The 17,148-nt window shown below is 38.7% G+C and overlaps 3 protein-coding genes across 4 annotated transcripts; all 3 read right to left on the reverse strand.

The window, feature by feature from the left end:
* Nucleotides 1–46: 46 nt before the first annotated feature.
* LOC147275739 (preprotein translocase subunit SCY2, chloroplastic-like) lies at nt 47–9,665 on the reverse strand. The gene is made up of 15 exons (XM_086253993.1): nt 9,633–9,665; nt 8,868–9,001; nt 8,230–8,756; nt 8,006–8,094; nt 7,793–7,872; nt 7,592–7,674; nt 7,464–7,547; nt 7,102–7,185; nt 6,797–6,938; nt 6,346–6,462; nt 957–1,086; nt 754–877; nt 542–642; nt 271–392; nt 47–183 (listed from the first exon to the last, which is right to left on the reverse strand). Exons 1-14 carry the CDS (start codon nt 9,663–9,665, stop codon nt 303–305), a joined length of 1,818 nt encoding a protein of 605 aa, XP_086110119.1. The 3' UTR covers nt 47–183; nt 271–302.
* LOC147275740 (uncharacterized) lies at nt 9,655–12,104 on the reverse strand. 2 transcript variants are annotated; one of them, XM_086255370.1, is made up of 6 exons: nt 11,997–12,089; nt 11,799–11,858; nt 10,849–10,859; nt 10,280–10,434; nt 10,014–10,103; nt 9,655–9,911 (listed from the first exon to the last, which is right to left on the reverse strand). In XM_086255370.1, exons 1-6 carry the CDS (start codon nt 12,087–12,089, stop codon nt 9,754–9,756), a joined length of 567 nt encoding a protein of 188 aa, XP_086111496.1. In that variant the 3' UTR covers nt 9,655–9,753. The 2 variants fall into 2 exon arrangements, with proteins under 2 accessions (XP_086111496.1, XP_086111497.1); XM_086255371.1 differs by lacking the exon at nt 10,849–10,859 and having other exon boundaries at nt 10,280–10,454; nt 11,997–12,104.
* Nucleotides 12,105–14,150: 2,046 nt separating this feature from the next.
* LOC147275741 (Pentatricopeptide repeat (PPR) superfamily protein) lies at nt 14,151–16,867 on the reverse strand. Its single transcript, XM_086253860.1, has 2 exons — nt 16,566–16,867; nt 14,151–15,582 (listed from the first exon to the last, which is right to left on the reverse strand). Exons 1-2 carry the CDS (start codon nt 16,842–16,844, stop codon nt 14,326–14,328), a joined length of 1,536 nt encoding a protein of 511 aa, XP_086109986.1. The 5' UTR covers nt 16,845–16,867; the 3' UTR covers nt 14,151–14,325.
* Between the last annotated feature and the right edge of the window lie 281 nt (nt 16,868–17,148).

A 17,148-nucleotide genomic window follows, 5' to 3' on the forward strand; every position in this document is an offset into this window, starting at 1 on the left:
TATAATGATTCGATGGTTTTTTCATAAAGGCAACAATCCAGTGGGAACAAAATTTACAATATCTTATACCATGCCAGCACTGAGGCTTCCCTATGTTTTCACTTAGTTTTTACTGTAAACCTCCGGACCGCTTAAACCAGATTGTGATGCTGCAGGAGGTGTTTCATCAGTCTGAGAATTTCACTGCAAAGAAAGAATGTAAAACTCTTGTTACAAGCTAGCGTCGCCATCTATGCAGAATTTCTTTGTGGGAAGTAAATGGAGCATCACCTGGATACTAGAAGGCACAGCCTGTTTGGAAGTTATACACCATACCGGCTTAAGGCTTTACTTAAACTTGGCATTACATTATATGCTTGATATGATCTTCTAAGTTCAATAATAGAACCCACCTGGACAATTAACAGTCAGTAAAAGGCAGCACATTTTATAACTACATTTGAGTTAATTACCATCCAAAATTTCACACAGACAAAAACAAAAGCATGCTATAGCAGTGGAGATTCTAGAAAAAAAAAACTCAGCATTTCAGAACTCATACTTGGTCTGAGGTCAACCCTATTGCAAATTCCGCATTGATATTGCGTAAATAATGATCAAGTATGCTTGATGTTGTTGCCAAGATACTTAACAATACGCCCCCTGCAGAATTTCCCCCACAGGACATCAAAAAGCAAGCAAACAAATTCAATGAGGGTTGAAAAAGGAATTAGGTCAAAATGAAAGGAAGACAAAAAAAAGGGAGAATTATACCCCAAAAACGTGTCGATGCCTGAATATTTGTGAGGTATTCAATTGTAGCCTTCCCAGGTTTTATATTTGGTATCCTGGTTCCCATCTTATTTAAGTAATCAGCAATTTCCTTGGGCAAGTTGGCCTGGACAGGCACTACTGATTAAAACACTAGAAAACAATGTGAATTAGAATAATTATATATAAAGTTAGAAGAAACTTACAATGTCAAATATATTGAATAGAAAGACAAAAAACGCATATATTGAGTAGTACACCCAAGGCCATGCACCAACAGAAGTTTCAGGGTTCAAAATCTCCTTAACATGCTCCCAGAAAGGCGAACCAAGAAGACTGCCAATAAACCACAGTATCAGAAAGTTGTAATGTTAAACTTCAAAAAGAAACAAAAAAGTTCAGTTAGAATCTGATAATAATATTCAGCATTGCACAAAAGCTCACCCACAAAGTACTCATCACACCCATCCAACGATCACTCACCACACCCACAACAGCTCATCAAGCATCCAGAACAGCTCATCAGAATATTCCCACAATAAGAGTGTGGATAATGACTGAGCCCACATATATTTCATACCCATTGTAAAAATATCTTGTAACGAAACTATTTCTTGTAGACTCTAGAATACTCCTATCAATTATATATATAGACTCTACTGTATATACAAAAATATATGAGATAAATTTATTCTTCAATACTGCTCTCTCTCTCTCTCTCTCTCTCTCTCTCTTTCTGTTATCTCTTTTTCATTCTTTTCTATTTTTTCTCTTACTCTGCTTAAAACCTTTTATGGTATCAGAGCCACTGCCTTACAGCACACAGATCCAAAAATGCCTAACCAAGCAGAATCTCCCAGCCCCATCATTACCTCTCCTGAAACTACCTCCCAATCTCTCCATTCCTCTCTCTCCTCAACACATAGCCACCCTCATACCCATTAAACTTACCACCGCAAATTTTCTCTTATGGAAATCAGTCATTACTCCAATCCTCGAAAATTATGATATGTATGGTATTATTGATGGGACTGACATTTGTCCACCCAAATCTCTACCCAACACCATAGATCCAAACCCAGCCTACACACAATGGGTCAAAAAAGACCGTACTTGTAGAATATGGCTCAATGCTTCATTGTCTGAGTCAGTCCTTTCCTACACCGTTGGATCTACATCAGCTCGAGGTTTATGGGTTAACCTTGAGCGTCGGTTTGCCACAATCACCAGATCTCATATTCTTCAACTCAAAAGCAAGCTTCAAAATATGCAAAAGGGTGACCAGATCATAACCGACTATCTTCAGAAAATCAAAGAAATTTCTGATGCTCTTGCAGCTGCTGGCGAACCTTTGTCCGATTCTGACCTTATTGCTCACACTCTTCACGGTCTTCCTCCTGATTATGACGCATTCTCTACCTCCATTCGCGTTCGCGCTGAACCCCTCAATCCTGATGAACTCCATGGTTTTCTCCTCAGCGAGGAGATTGAAGTTGCAAAGAGGACCACAGCCCTACTCCCTACACCAGAGGTCCACACTCACACTCAAGCCTTTTCGGCCATCACTTCTCAAAATAGGCCCAACCCCTCACAAAATAGAAACACCCGTGGCCCACATTCTTACCACCACCCACCCAAGCCCTCTTTTTCCAAAACCTCATTTCCACCCCAAAATCAGTCCACGTTTCCTTCCTTCTTCAGACCTCACCCTCCATCTCGGTTCAACAACTCCAATCCCACCAAAATTCGTTGCCAAATCTGTAATGGCAATAATCACTCTGCTATTAACTGTTATCATCGCATGAACCATGCTTTCCAAGGCAGAGTTCCAACCTCCAAACTTCAGGCCATGGTTGCTACCTCTGGAACTCACCCTACCCCTCCCACCCCATCTTCCAACACAGTTTGGTATGCTGACTCCGGTGCAACAAACCATATCACCAACGACCTCTCTCATCTCTCTCTTCACTCGGCTTACCCCGGCTCCGACAAAGTCGCTGTTGGTAATGGGCAAGGTTTGGACATTCACCATATTGGCTCTTCTCAAGCTCTTTCTTCCAACTCTGGCTCTCTCTTTAGTCTTACTAACATTTTACATGTTCCTTCAATTTCCCATAATCTATTATCTGTCCACCAATTTGTTAATGATAACAACTGTTTGCTGATTTTTTCTCCTTCTGGTTGAATTGTAAAGGATATTCCTTCGGGGAAAGTTCTGTTTCAGGGCCCTACTGATGGCAACCTTTATCCTATTCGATTGTCTTTTCCTCATCAACAATCTCCAACAGCCTTCATCAGCACAACTACCTCCTCCTCTCTCTGGCATCAACGTCTTGGCCACCCATCTTCCTCCACACTGCAACACCTTCTCTCCCAGCATCAGCTCAAGGCTTTACATTCCAAGAACCATTTTTTTTTTTGTTCTTCTTGTCAACTAGGAAAAAGATCAAAATTACCTTTTGTTAAATCTCTTAGTACCACTTCATTTCCATTGGAAATCATACACACTGATGTATGGGGTCCTGCCCCAATACCTTCTGTTAGTGGTTTTAAATACTACGTAATATTTATTGATGATTGGTCTCGTTTCACCTGGCTCTATCCTTTACGTTCCAAATCAGATGTATTTAAACTTTTTCAGCACTTCAAACTTTTAGTTGAGAAACAATTCAACCTTCCTATTAAAGCTTTGCGGAGTGATAATGGTGGTGAATACACCAGTTCCTCTTTTCGCAACTTTCTAACTAGCCATGGTATTGCTCAGCAATTTACTTGTCCCCACACTCCCGAGCAAAATGGCATGGCCGAGCGAAAACATCGCCACATTATTGAGCTTACCCGCACCCTTTTTGCCCAGTCTTCACTACCTCTCAAATATTGGGTAGAGGTAGCTCACACAGCAGTTTATCTAATTAATCGATTGCCCTCCTCTTCTCTCCAAAATATCAGTCCTCTTCAAAAACTTTTTCATTGTACTCCTGACTACACCTTTCTCAAAGCTTATGGATGTGCATGTTATCCTTGTCTTAGGCCTTATTCACATCACAAATTTGATTTTCGCAGCTGCAGGTGTATATTTATTGGCTATGGTACCAATCAAAAGGGCTACCGTTGCCTTGATCCATCTTCCGGACGTGTATATGTCTCTCGTCATGTTGTCTCTGATGAATATTCATTCCCTTTTAAAGCCGCTCCACCTGCTCCTACTACATACTCTCTTGCCCCTCTACATCACCCCATTGCCTTACCTCTCCCACCCGCTTTCCAGCAACCTCCAATACCAGCACCTTCTTCTCCAGCTCCTTCTTCACCCTCTCCTTCCAGCTCTTCTACCTCCTCTGCTCTTGATTCCACTTCCTCTCCACCCTCATTATTGCCCACTCCTCTATCTCAATCTCATTCCCCTCCCCGCCCCACAAACACTCACCCAATGCAAACTCGTGCCAAAGACGGCATCTATAAGCCCAAAGCCTTTACCACTCGTCACCCTTTCCCTTCCGCTCTCCTTTCTGCCAAATCATCTCCTCCCATACCCTCCACCTATCATCAAGCTGCTAAGGATCCCAATTGGATGGCCGCTATGAACACTGAAATTGCAGCCTTGCACTAGACCTCCACATGGACCTTAGTTCCTCCCAACCCCACTCAAAATCTTGTGGGCTGCAAGTGGGTCTTTCGCCTTAAGCAACGAGCTGATGGGTCTATAGAGCGGTATAAAGCTCGTTTGGTCGCCAAGGGCTTTCACCAACAAGCCGGCGTGGACTACACTGAGACATTCAGCCCAGTTGCTAAGCCCCCCACCATTCGGGTCATTCTTTCCATAGCTGTCCAACATGACTGGCCTATTTCCCAACTTGATGTTTCTAATGCATTCTTACATGGGCATCTCCATGAAGATGTCTTTATGGTCCAACCCCCTGGCTTCCAAGATCCACTCAAGCCTCACTATGTTTGCAAGCTTCAGCGCTCCCTATATGGGCTTAAACAAGCCTCGCGGGCTTGGTATGAAGAGCTTCACAATGGGCTTTTATCTCTGGGTTTTCAAACTTCTACAGCTGATCCATCTCTTTTCATCAAGATTGATCACTCTGTTACTTTCCTCTTGGTGTACGTTGATGACATAGTCCTTACCGGCAGCTCTTCCTCTTACTGTCAACATCTGATTTCTCTCCTCAGCTCCAAATTTGCCATGAAAGATTTGGGTCCCCTTCATTACTTCCTCGGCCTTGAGGTACATCGTGATTCTTCTAGCTTATTTCTTTGTCAGTCTAAATATACAACTGATCTTCTTTCTAAAACTTCTCTGCTTCAAGCCAAACCCTTCCCTTCACCCTCCACCATTGCTAAATTAGACACTTCCACTGGTGACCCTCTCTCTGATCCTACCCTTTATCGTTCCATTGTCGGGGCTCTCCAATATCTCACATGGACTCGTCCTGACATTGCATTCTCTGTCAACCAAGTGTGCCAATTTATGCACAATCCCAGAACCCCCCATCTCACAGCTGTCAAAAGAATCCTTCGGTACCTTAAATCCACTCCTGATTATGGCATATCCTTCACCAAAGGCACTCCCACACTCACCATTTATTCGGACGCCGATTGGGCTGGTTGTCCAGTAGATCGGCGTTCTACCACTGGTTACTGCATCTTTTTTGGTACCAATCTCATCTCTTGGTCTGCCAAAAAGCAACCTACAGTTGCTCGCTCATCCACCGAGGCCGAATATCGGGCTCTTGCTCATTCTGCAGCTGAAGCTATTTGGCTATGTTCTCTTCTGCGGGATCTTCACATTTATCTCACTCACCCTCCCCTCTTCTATTGTGACAATATCAGTGCAATTGCCTTGGCTGCTAATCCAATTTTCCATGCTAGAACCAAGCATGTTGAAGTTGATTATCACTTCATTCGGGAACTTTTTACCAGAAAGTCTATCAACATTCGTCATCTTGAATCATCTGCTCAACTTGCTGATATATTCACCAAAGGTCTACCTTCCCCACGATTCAAAGAATTGAGCTCCAAGCTGATCACTCGACCTCCTCGCATCAGCTTACGGGGGGATGATAATAATATTCAGCATTGCACAAAAGCTCACCCACAAAGTACTCATCACACCCATCCAACGATCACTCACCACACCCACAACAGCTCATCAAGCATCCAGAACAGCTCATCAGAATATTCCCACAATAAGAGTGTGGATAATGACTGAGCCCACATATATTTCATACCCATTGTAAAAATATCTTGTAACGGAACTATTTCTTGTAGACTCTAGAATACTCCTATCAATTATATATATAGACTCTACTGTATATACAAAAATATATGAGATAAATTTATTCTTCAATACTGCTCTCTCTCTCTCTATTTCTGTTATCTCTTTTTCATTCTTTTCTATTTTTTCTCTTACTCTGCTTAAAACCTTTTAGAATCTTATGGAACATTTTTTGGGTTGGCAAAAATTGAGGAATGAGCAGCAAAATGCAAATTAAAATTAACCATATAAGAAGCCTTTGATTATTTGAAAGACATAGACAATGGGTTCTCATCTTAAAGATACAAAAATGCTGCCAAATAATAAGTTATGACCTTGCAAGAATGCTGGGAAATGCCAATAGATACGTAGTGGTGAGAACAGGCTGCATTCCTGATGGATTAATGGTAAAAGGGATATAGGGCTCCACTTCAGTAATAGGCGAGTCATCTCTGTCCAAAACACAGAAGACCAGAAATGGTGTCAGCAAACAGCTTTATCAAAGCATACCTTTTTTTAATGCTCACATTATAGAAGCAAAAGTGTATGGTTTGAATGGTTTCTTCTAGGCTGTAAGTTGATAGTTGATACCAAAATTAGTTTATAAGTAATACTTACTATACATCTAACATTAGTATATAGAACCACCACCTTCATAATCAATCACACCACATAATGTATAGGGGAAAAAAACATAAGAATCCCCATGATAGAGGAAACGTATGCAGTGCAGTTCCTATCACTAGAAATGATCATTGAGCGTCAAAATAGTGAAAATTGTATTACCTTGCAGAAGAAGCAAGCTTAAAACCATAGTACTGCAGCTTGAACTTCCTGCAACCTTCAGTTACCACAACTGCCCACATAGTGACTATAGTGAAAACGCCCAATACTGCCAATAAGTATGGCCCCCAACTAACAGAACTACCTGCACACATATAAAAAGCATGCAATCAGTAAGCTTGCATCAAACTTGAGGTTAAATGACATCTGAGTCACAGAATACTAATGATAGGATTAACAAAGATACAGAATACCTAATAACTTTGCCTAATAAAGGGTAAATTAGTGGCACTCATTGCAACACATACCTGAGAGTTGCGACAACATTTTGTATAATGTCTCCGTGTAGCCAATCAATATTTGCACACATATAATTAGAGATGAACCTTGACCTGAAATATGCATTACCAGTCAAAGAAGATAGAGAATATAATCCCATATACGATGAGATAAAAGAATGAGCAAACAGGCAAACAAAGAGGAATAAACAGATCAACCACAACAAGCAACAACATATATCTTTATTTGAGCCTATACATTCAATACACAACAAGCATATCTGAGTGATACTATGATCTAAAGCCTGAAGTGGCAACAATACAGAATTCTGGGAAATATTAGCAAGTTAATAGTCATGCCAATCAAGTAACCAACATGTCAAGTATAGTACCAAATCCAGATTCTGAGATGGTATCACAGATCCATGTCATTGTCATTGCACCACAAACCACATAGATATTATTTGAAATCAGAGCTTATGGTTGAAAATGAAGTTATACTTGCCAAATTACCTCTGGCTGGCCGCATAGATTGAATATGGAAGTGAATAACAAGAAAGTATCACAGCCTCCAATATTGCAAAGCCAAGAGACATCCACCATCTTCAATAGACAGAAAAACTCATAGGGTTCACAATCTTGGAAAAAAAAAAAAATGATTCAAAGTAAAATTCACTATAAAATTCTTGGCTCACTGCTTGAGATGAATAACTAGACACACATATAACTCTTAATCTTCTCGTGACCATCTAAGCCTTCTTTCCGCAGCTTTACTAGGGAGGGAACCACATGACAGAACACCTGTACATCAAATTTTTTCAATTTATAAATTGTATTTCAAATTATGTACACTTCGATGAAGAGAGAAAGCTGCAAGAAATATCCATTAAATTAAACATAAATAAACTGAACTAGCTAAAGAATAGCAGTAAACCTGCATAATAATTGATGCTATGATTTGAGGACTGATTCCAAGCTGGAAGAAGGACATTTTAAGCTCTGCTGCAAAATCGCCAAGTTCATCTGCCAGAGACAACACAAATGAATCTCTCCCCATAACAGATTCAATATCAAACAGCTAGTAAACATGTATGAATCTCAAATGTCAACAATAAAAAATTTTATTTGTATGCCCAGATATGTATGCCAATCACTCACCAACGGATCCCGAGACAAAGCTGAGGTAATCTTGAGGTATCAACCTTCTATCAAATCCAGGCAGAGGAATGAAATAACCGACGCGACTATTTACAATTAGTACTGCTGTCACAAACAACCTCCGTCGAATCTCGCTCTTGAAGAACGATTCAGCAGCATTATTAAGGACTGAACTAAAGCGCACAAAATTCAGAAACCGATTTCTAAACATTAGAGGTCTGGTGGCCTGCTCAGTGTCGGAGTTATCAACACCATCTGATTTGAGATTTTCTTCTCCATCATTCGGCCTTGGTGGATTAACTTCAAGATTTAGAGATTCTGCAGCTGTAGCTTCAACATTCATATAATCATTTCGGAACTCGTTTGAGAACTTAGCTGAGACTCTTTTGTTTGCTTTGGACGAGAAAGACCTGTTTAGCAACATGAAATTTCTTCTTCTTGATTGTATCGGATTCGTATTAAGGAAAACATTGTTGATTTTAACAAATGGAGGATAACAAATTCGAATATCACAACCTAAAAGTGCACTGCAAGGTCAGACAAGAGCTTAAGATACAAAACAACGAAAACTAATAACATTCAGAGATCAGAATTTTCTATTCTCTGTTTTCTGAATTTTTGATTACTGGATAACTGACCTCGAATTTTTGAGAGCGTTGTGGGGAAGAGATGGGGACGGAAGCTTTGCAAGCTGAGATGAGTGACTTCCATGGCGGGACTTGGAACAATGCTCAGAGAAAGCAGCGGGACTGTAGCGGTAATAATCCTCTACCTAATTGCTCACTTTGCGTTATTATAATTGGCTACTCTTATTGGTCCATGATAAGTCGGCGAGGGTCAGTGCCCACGTAGCAGGGTGTGGTTGGGTAATTTGCCTTTGGTATTCAAGAATCAAGAGCCGTAGCTTTTCTTACTTAAACTCTAAACTCTAAATATAGGACATTAGATTTGAATTTATGACCTACTTCCATAAAAGGAAAACTAATGTCACCACTAAACTAGATCAAATATACAAATCTCGAGTATTTTGAAAAGTTATCATTTCCGAGCTTGGTAACGTGAACTTGCAACTAAATAGGACATGAAAGTGATTGATTGTAGCAAGTATTGTTTGGAACGCCCTAAAATTCATGAGTTAATAAAACACCCCACCCCACTATGGGTGAGTAGCAAACAATGTACTGAATATCGAAAAAAGTTATCATTATTTTATAAGTAGTTAATTCAAATTAAAACGAGCCATTGAGAAGTAATAACAAGATAAATATATTTGTAAAACTTCTTTAACCATATAATATATATGTATCTTGCAAGTTGAAGTTTACATGAAGAAAGCTATTAAGATTTATTAAATAAGGGAAATTAATCTTGTGCTGTGATTATTCAAGTTACAAGAATATTACATGATCATCGATCAAGGTCATGTAACAGCACATCGATGAATGATATAGCTAATTAGAGAGCTTTGATATGCCTTTATAAGTTTTCAGGTATGCATGTATAATTGTTCGACTAGCTAGCTAGCTAGTAAGTCCATTCCTTTGGAAGAAATAACTCCGGGGGACAAGTTTGGTTTTGAGAAATAATGTAGCATTGAGCCGATGGGACTTCCTTGCTCCCATTTTTATTTCGAGCCGACATGCAATCTCCACCACCCGATTTTCGTTTATGATCTTTTGGATCTGAAACAATTAATAATTAATTAAGCTTGTTATTTCTTCGCAATAAATTCATTAATAAAAGATATTGCTAGTTAATGACAGTTCTAGACATCAAGGTAAAACCTTGTCGAGGTGAAATTTGGAGGCCTAGTGCATGAACGTTGAGGTTGAGAGCTTGAACCACACGAGAGGGCAGGAGAACGGGAGCACAAGCTGCATACAATTGTGCAAACACATAATTAATATATATATATATATATATCATGAATTAATTAAGCTTCAATTTTTCAAATAATACTTTCATTAATTTGTGTGATCCCAAAATCGTATCTAGATAAGAACAAATGAAATACAATATTATATCGATCAGTACGTAGCGCACGTAGTACCTGGTTTTTTGGTTGGGTGGAAGTTGGTGCCTGCTCTTTGTGGAAGAAAAACGCCAGTGCCAGTACATGATCTTGGCCCAGAATCAAGGAAAAAGGCTTGCATTCCAGGCCCTCCAGAGCAATTCTGGACAACCTTCGCCCTATGAATTTGTGGTCTTGAGCTAGATTTTGAATTCTGCATCCAGTACTTGACACATTAGTTTTGGTCAAAGAAATTAATTAATTTTACATTTATGACAGTGGTACGTACTAGTACTGCTAATTAAATCTTACAACGTGGTTTAATTTCTAATTTGAGTGCATATATATATATATATATTGATTGTTTTGAAGATATTATAGAACCTAACTTAAGTATTGGAAAAATTATTGTGTATATCTGATATACCGTTATGTGGTATAACCAATCCAACGTGTAAGGGTATTATTAGACGTTATATTTATATTAGAATGGTATAATATTAATAACATACACTCATATTATGATACATTGAATTAATTACACTACGTAATGGTGTATCGAATACACAAAATAATTTCTCCATGTATTGAGCAATATTGGAAGAAACCTTAAACTACTCTAAATTAACGACTCCCCCCAAAACACTCCAATAAAAAATTTCCCAACTATACTTTATATGACTAATTGTGCATATATATATATATATATATATATATACTCTATATATGGCACCGCAAAATCAGATTTGATTACTATTTTTCTTTAATTTATTTCTAGAATCGACCTTGTTTTAAATTTAAATTAGTTTGTATCAAAGTTACTAGTTAATCAAGATTAATATATACTTTTTCTCTTGTAAAATTAATTTTAGAAAAGTCAATATTCAACTCATTGAAATTAATCAATTCTTCTATAACTCTTTTTTCGAAATAAATCAATCAATCAATCAAATATATCCCAGATTTTCATTAGCCAAATAAAAGAATATATAAAATAATAGTCGGATCCAAATCAATGACCCCATATATATATTTCACTAGCTTAATTAGCTTCCAACTGAAAGCCAGCAGCTATCTTCTTGTTTGCTAGTGTTAATGATGCAATGGTACGGTGTACTAATTAGGCCATTTGTTTTTTTTTGGTCGTTTGGTTTTTCATAATGAAAATCACTAGTACCTTATAATTAGTTTTATAATATTCCTTTCTCCTGAAGTTTATGAGATTAGGTAGATCTACACCAAATATGTTAACCGTACTGCTACAACATATGTATGGCCCAGTTTACTATTATCATCACATAATTCACTCTTATATATATCATCCCATCTACTATTCCTCTAACCATCTAAAAAATGTCGGTACGCACGTACCAGAATCTCCCAAAATTCAAGCCACAAAATCCCAGCAACAAAACCATATACTAAACCGTACGTACACGTTTAAATTGTTAATTTAATTACATGCCATTATAATCTCTCAAACTCTATCACTGCCACACACATTGTCACCGGAGACAATAATAAGAAAAGGAAGTGAAGGCCGTGATAGAGTACGTACCGGATGATGATCGTGATGGTGGTGGCGGCGGTGGTGGTGCTGTTGAAGCTTCGAATATGCCTTAAAAATAAATAAAAACCAAATTCAAATTTAGTAAATTTAATAAAAGTGATATACAGATGAAGAGATTGATGTAGCAAATATATATACATCGAAGTTGTCATGAGAGGTTTCTATATGTGGAGGAGTAGAGGAGACCTTTGTGTAATCGCATGCTTCATCCAGAACTTGTGAGGGTAGCCACGTCATTCCCTCTTCAAAACCAACCTCTCCTTCTTCGTGAGCAGCCATGGAAGAGAGAGACAGAGACAGAAGACAGAAGACAGAGAGATTTTGTTTCACTTACTTTCTTGTTTGGACAGAGAGAAAGAGAAAGAGAAAGAGAAAGGGTTGAGATGTGAACTCCAACTTCTAACCTGCAACGCAACTAAATATATACTCACTCTCGGAGGAAGAGAGAGAGAGAGAGAGAGAGAAAATCATAGGCAAGTCTCATATATTTGAGAAATTGCCTGGATGCATGTCCTCTTTTGCATAAGCGCGTGGGAAATAATTTCCTTCTTATTATAGAAACACGTCGTCGTTTTAGGTGTTGCATACTGCTACTCTTCCCCTGCGAGAGAATAAGGCAGCCAATTAATTGACCTTGATTTACAGCTGGAATTATGCATCAAACCCACAATGCGATGGCGGTTCTACACTTCTACGTGCACTGGATTTTTCCGTACATACATGCCCAATGACCACTTTGACCTTCCATTTTTGGTGCCAGATTTTTAACCTAATACACATTTTGCTTTCTGATTAAGCTTTCCTGTTTAATCCCAGAGCCTAGAATCCATGTTTTTGGGAATTGACTAGATTCGTTCAATGTTTACACACATAATAGAAACTTATTGAAGCAGCATAATTATTTGTTGTCACATTAATTTCAAATTTGAAATTATATTGTTGACTGCTAATTGTATATTTCAAATTCAAAATCATTTTGACTTTTACCCAATTGAGTCATATATCTAAATTAAGTGAATCCAGTATAAAACAAAAATCTATCACAATTTAATTACTTTCCTACATTGGACCACGGGTCAATATGACAATTACTATTCTCGGACAACATGGTCAAACCATTCATCAAATCCTGGATTCGGAATTTAGGAACAAAAGTTTTTGAGATCTAATTCTCGATAATTGATTGCACTCATGCTAGGGAGGTAAAGGTCATTTTACAAGTAAAAAGGGAGTGACCAGTAGCCAAATATATATGGGCATTTCGGTAATTGAGCACTTATAGTGGGACGTGGACGTGGGTTGGGTTTGGTTCGGTAAACCCCTTCTCCTCTTTGGTCGTTGCAGTTATTCTTCACGTAACGCTCTGATGTTATCCCCATGACCTTTGTTTCTTTTAATGCTTTAATTAAAATTTGTTTTGTTTTGTTTTTTAATTTTGGAGCTACCACTTATGTCTGGAGGAGCTAGTATGCCTCTTCTTCCTAACCACCTTACCAACGCTATCATCACCTTGGAAGTATGGTTTAGGAAAGTTGGGTCCCACATGTGATACATAACTCATAAGATACAAAATTAAGGTTTGGGAAAATATCAGCTTCATCTATTATTCTAGGTTGATTATTGGGGACCAAGCTTCGGTAAATGTCATTTTGAAGACACATGAAGATTTAGGTCTAGGAAACGTTGGGGATTTGAACTTATTGGGGACCATTCGGAATGTGAGATATCTCATGTTAACGTTTGTTGCTTAATGGTAATGATGCATAAAATTTTGTATGTGTATGAAAATAAATTGATTTAAAATAATACATTGTAATTAACTGTTTTAAACTCGTTCGCATTATTACATTGTATTTAGTAATTTTTAATTACATCTAATATTTTTATATGGTTCTTTCCACCCATGTAAACTTTTATTGGATTGAAGGACAATTAGCATATTTTGGTTGAAAGCCTAACTACGAATCCAACCAGATTAAAGTAGGTCAACCCCAATCCACAAAGAGTGAGGTTTATCTACAGCAGAAAACTGGTCATAACTCGAACCATTTTAGGCCAACAGAACCGGCAGTTTAGTTGGGTTGGCAGGTTAAGGAAGACCAAAATTGATTGAGGCAGAGCTTACTTGTGTAAGGATCATTGACCCAATTGATAAATTTGCTCTTTGACATAAATTAGCAGCTCTATAATATTCATGGGCTTCTTCATCTTAGCATCCACTTGGTGAACTACATAACTTTGTTTTTCAAACAATGAACAGCTTTCTTTCTTGATCACAGTCCAATAATCTCACCTTCTTGTTAATTGTTATCCATACAACATGAACAATCACATTGAAACTAAGAAAACGAATGCAAGTCAATAGTTTGAAAGATTATAAAAAAGTTTATCTTTGCGGCTACAAGGTAAGAACTTTGTTTTGGCCAATACAAGGTAAGAACTTTAATACAGAAGCTTAGCTGAAAAAAATAAATCCTACCATTTTTCTGGAAGTAAATTTCATTTGCACTTGCATTCAAGAGCGCATGGTAGAAACTTCACTCACGCACATTTTGCTAGTCATTTTTATTAGCATACGAGTCTCTTCATCCAACTGAACTTTGTCCTTCTCCATACGCTCTGCAACTATAAGTGGCATTTTACCAGCTTCTGCATAAGTTCTTAGAAGTGAATTGTATATCTCAGTACTCACATGACCAGCATCCCGAAGAAAAACCAATAGCTCCTCTGCCCCTTCAATATTGCTTTCCTCCTTGAGCCTGTTAAATACTTCTCTAATCAGTCTTTTGTCGGGATCCCATTTTTTAACACTACCGACAGCTTTCTTAAAATTCTCTAGCGCTTTTGCCGTATGCTTTTGATTCAAATAACCCCATGTAAGAAGCTCCCAAGTACTGTAAGAAGGTGTGATACTATTTTCCACCATCCGAGTATAAAAGGTTTCAGCCATTTCCATTTGGTTTCTGTTGATGTAAGATGCAAGAAGTATATTTGCAACTCTAGGATCAAGAGTCCCAGAAACAGTTTCCCACTCAGTATAGAGTACTTCAGCTTCTTCAAACTCCTTAAGTTTCACAAGCGAAGATATCATACATGTATACTCAGCATCATTCATTTTGGGGAACAATGACTTTAGTTTCTTCCAGATTCGCTGAACACCATCCTTATCCCCACTGTTTGTATGCAGGCTGAGTAGAGATGAATATGCAACCCGGTTTTTCCGAGATGCCATTTTTTCCATCTCCTTCAAGGAATATGCTGCTTTTTCATGGAGTGAACTTTTTATGTACAAGTTGGTTAACGTACTAAATGTTACCCAATCAGGATTTATCCTTGCCTTCTTTAGCTCAAGGAAAACTTTTTCTGCAGTTTCAACATCATTTTGCGAAGCACAAACAGTTAACCATAGATTGTAAGTAAGAACATCCGGCGAAGTATTATCCTTTAACTCCCGAATTACTTCTGGAACCTTGTCCAATTGCCCATTCGAAATGTACAGAGACAACATCTGGTTATAAGGAAGGGGATTCTTCAAAAAACCACACTCTGACATCTTTGCCATCAGAGCTTCAGCTTTGTCAGACAACTTATTCTGGACATAGGTATGTAGAAGAGCTGTACAGGTGGCCCGGTCTGTCATTTGATCAGGAAGATCCTCGAAAAACTTTTCTGCACTATTTAGACCACGAACTTTTGCAATCAAGTCCAAGTGAACAGCATAATCACCTGATAGTAGCTTCATATCTTGTTGTAATGTCATCCATTCACATACCTGCATAAAAAATGTTAGAATATGGGGCCAGTCGAAAAGGAAGCAAAAAACCAATCAGCCATGAAAGGTCCAACCAGATTTCTTTGGTAGCAAACTAAGGTAGCCATAACCTAAACAAGCCTACAAATAGAAACAAAAAAATGGAAGGGATAAAAGTAGCCAAAGGCCTACAGTTAACATATCAACCGTGTTAGCAGATGAAACTGCAAGAGATATATCCATTCCATATTCACACAACCATTTATAAACAAATTTATAGATCAGGTTCAACTGTATAAAGTTGGCTGGTATGTTATATCAGTAAGCATGAATGAGAAATAGAAAACAGGACAACAATAGCCCTCTAGTGCAACACTCGAGAGCCACATTACCTTGAATGTTTTCTTGAGAAAATTTTACAATCACTCCATATGCACATTCAATTAATCTCTTGGCATGAATTCTAGACAGTTGGGGCCACTCACACCTTCATGCATAATTCCTAAATACTTGCAGTGTGGAGCAAATATGATAATAAAGTTTTTTCCCTTTTACTCTAGGCATGAAACTGAACCATTCTTCACTATAACCCTTTCACAACTTTTTACCAGCAAAAGACAAACCTTTTCACAACTTTCACAGCCATTTTTGTTCTCCCTCCTACATACAATAAACCAAAGTACTAAGCTAGACACCTGGAGAAGTACCTTCTGTAAGACCAGCAATACAACCAGATCAAAAGCACCACAATTTTCACTGTACCATAAAGTCCAACAGAAATCAGATAGTTCCACCTCAAATGCTTGAATGCAAGTGGCGCCTCCGATATAAAACACACAAATTTTATTCATAAAAAGTATTAAAAACCCTAAACCCCTAAACCCATCAATCCTAAAACCTCTACTCCCTTTCCATACCTAAGCAAAACAATGAAGAGCGAAACAAAGATTAAAACTTTAGCTTATACAGCATAGAACACAAGGATTTTTGCCAAAGAAACCAACCTCGAGAGCGTGCTTGTAGCGCTTGAGCTTACGAAGCTCACGAACGATACGATTGAGCTCGTACTTCTGCACTCTGCCTCCTTCCTCCTTCCATTTCCGTATGGTGATCACGGCGCTGCGTTTTGCGTACACCAGGCTTAGAAGTCGCTTGCCCAGCGTGTCTCGGCCACCGCCAGAGACTTTTGCCCCGCTGGTGGTTGCAGTCTTCGTCTCCGCATGTGCTTCCGCCGAGAAGTGGCGGACGGCGGCGAGGGAGCTCCGGAGGGCGCGGACTAACATGTCGTTCTCCAACCTCTTTGCTACGCAGCTACTGTCTCTCAGTCTCAAGAACTAAGCTCGTCTTGGGCTGTGGTAGTGGTGCAAATGGGCCATTAGGTTGTATTTCTTATGCCTATCGGCTCGGCCGGTTTAACACCTCTTTTTCAAACTCAAACTTGGGCTTATTTTGGGCCACGAAACATTAAACTGGGCTTGGTTTGTTAGTCCAACATCAGCCGGCGTTGGGCTGATTTGTCCAAAAAAGACAGCGAGTAGCCAAGTACAGTATCTTTCTGTACACGCAGCTTTCTCGGCACGCAAACAA

Source organism: Dryas octopetala, chromosome 8, assembly GCF_963921425.1.
Source record: "Dryas octopetala chromosome 8, drDryOcto1.1, whole genome shotgun sequence".
In the NCBI taxonomy this organism is placed as follows: domain Eukaryota; kingdom Viridiplantae; phylum Streptophyta; class Magnoliopsida; order Rosales; family Rosaceae; genus Dryas; species Dryas octopetala.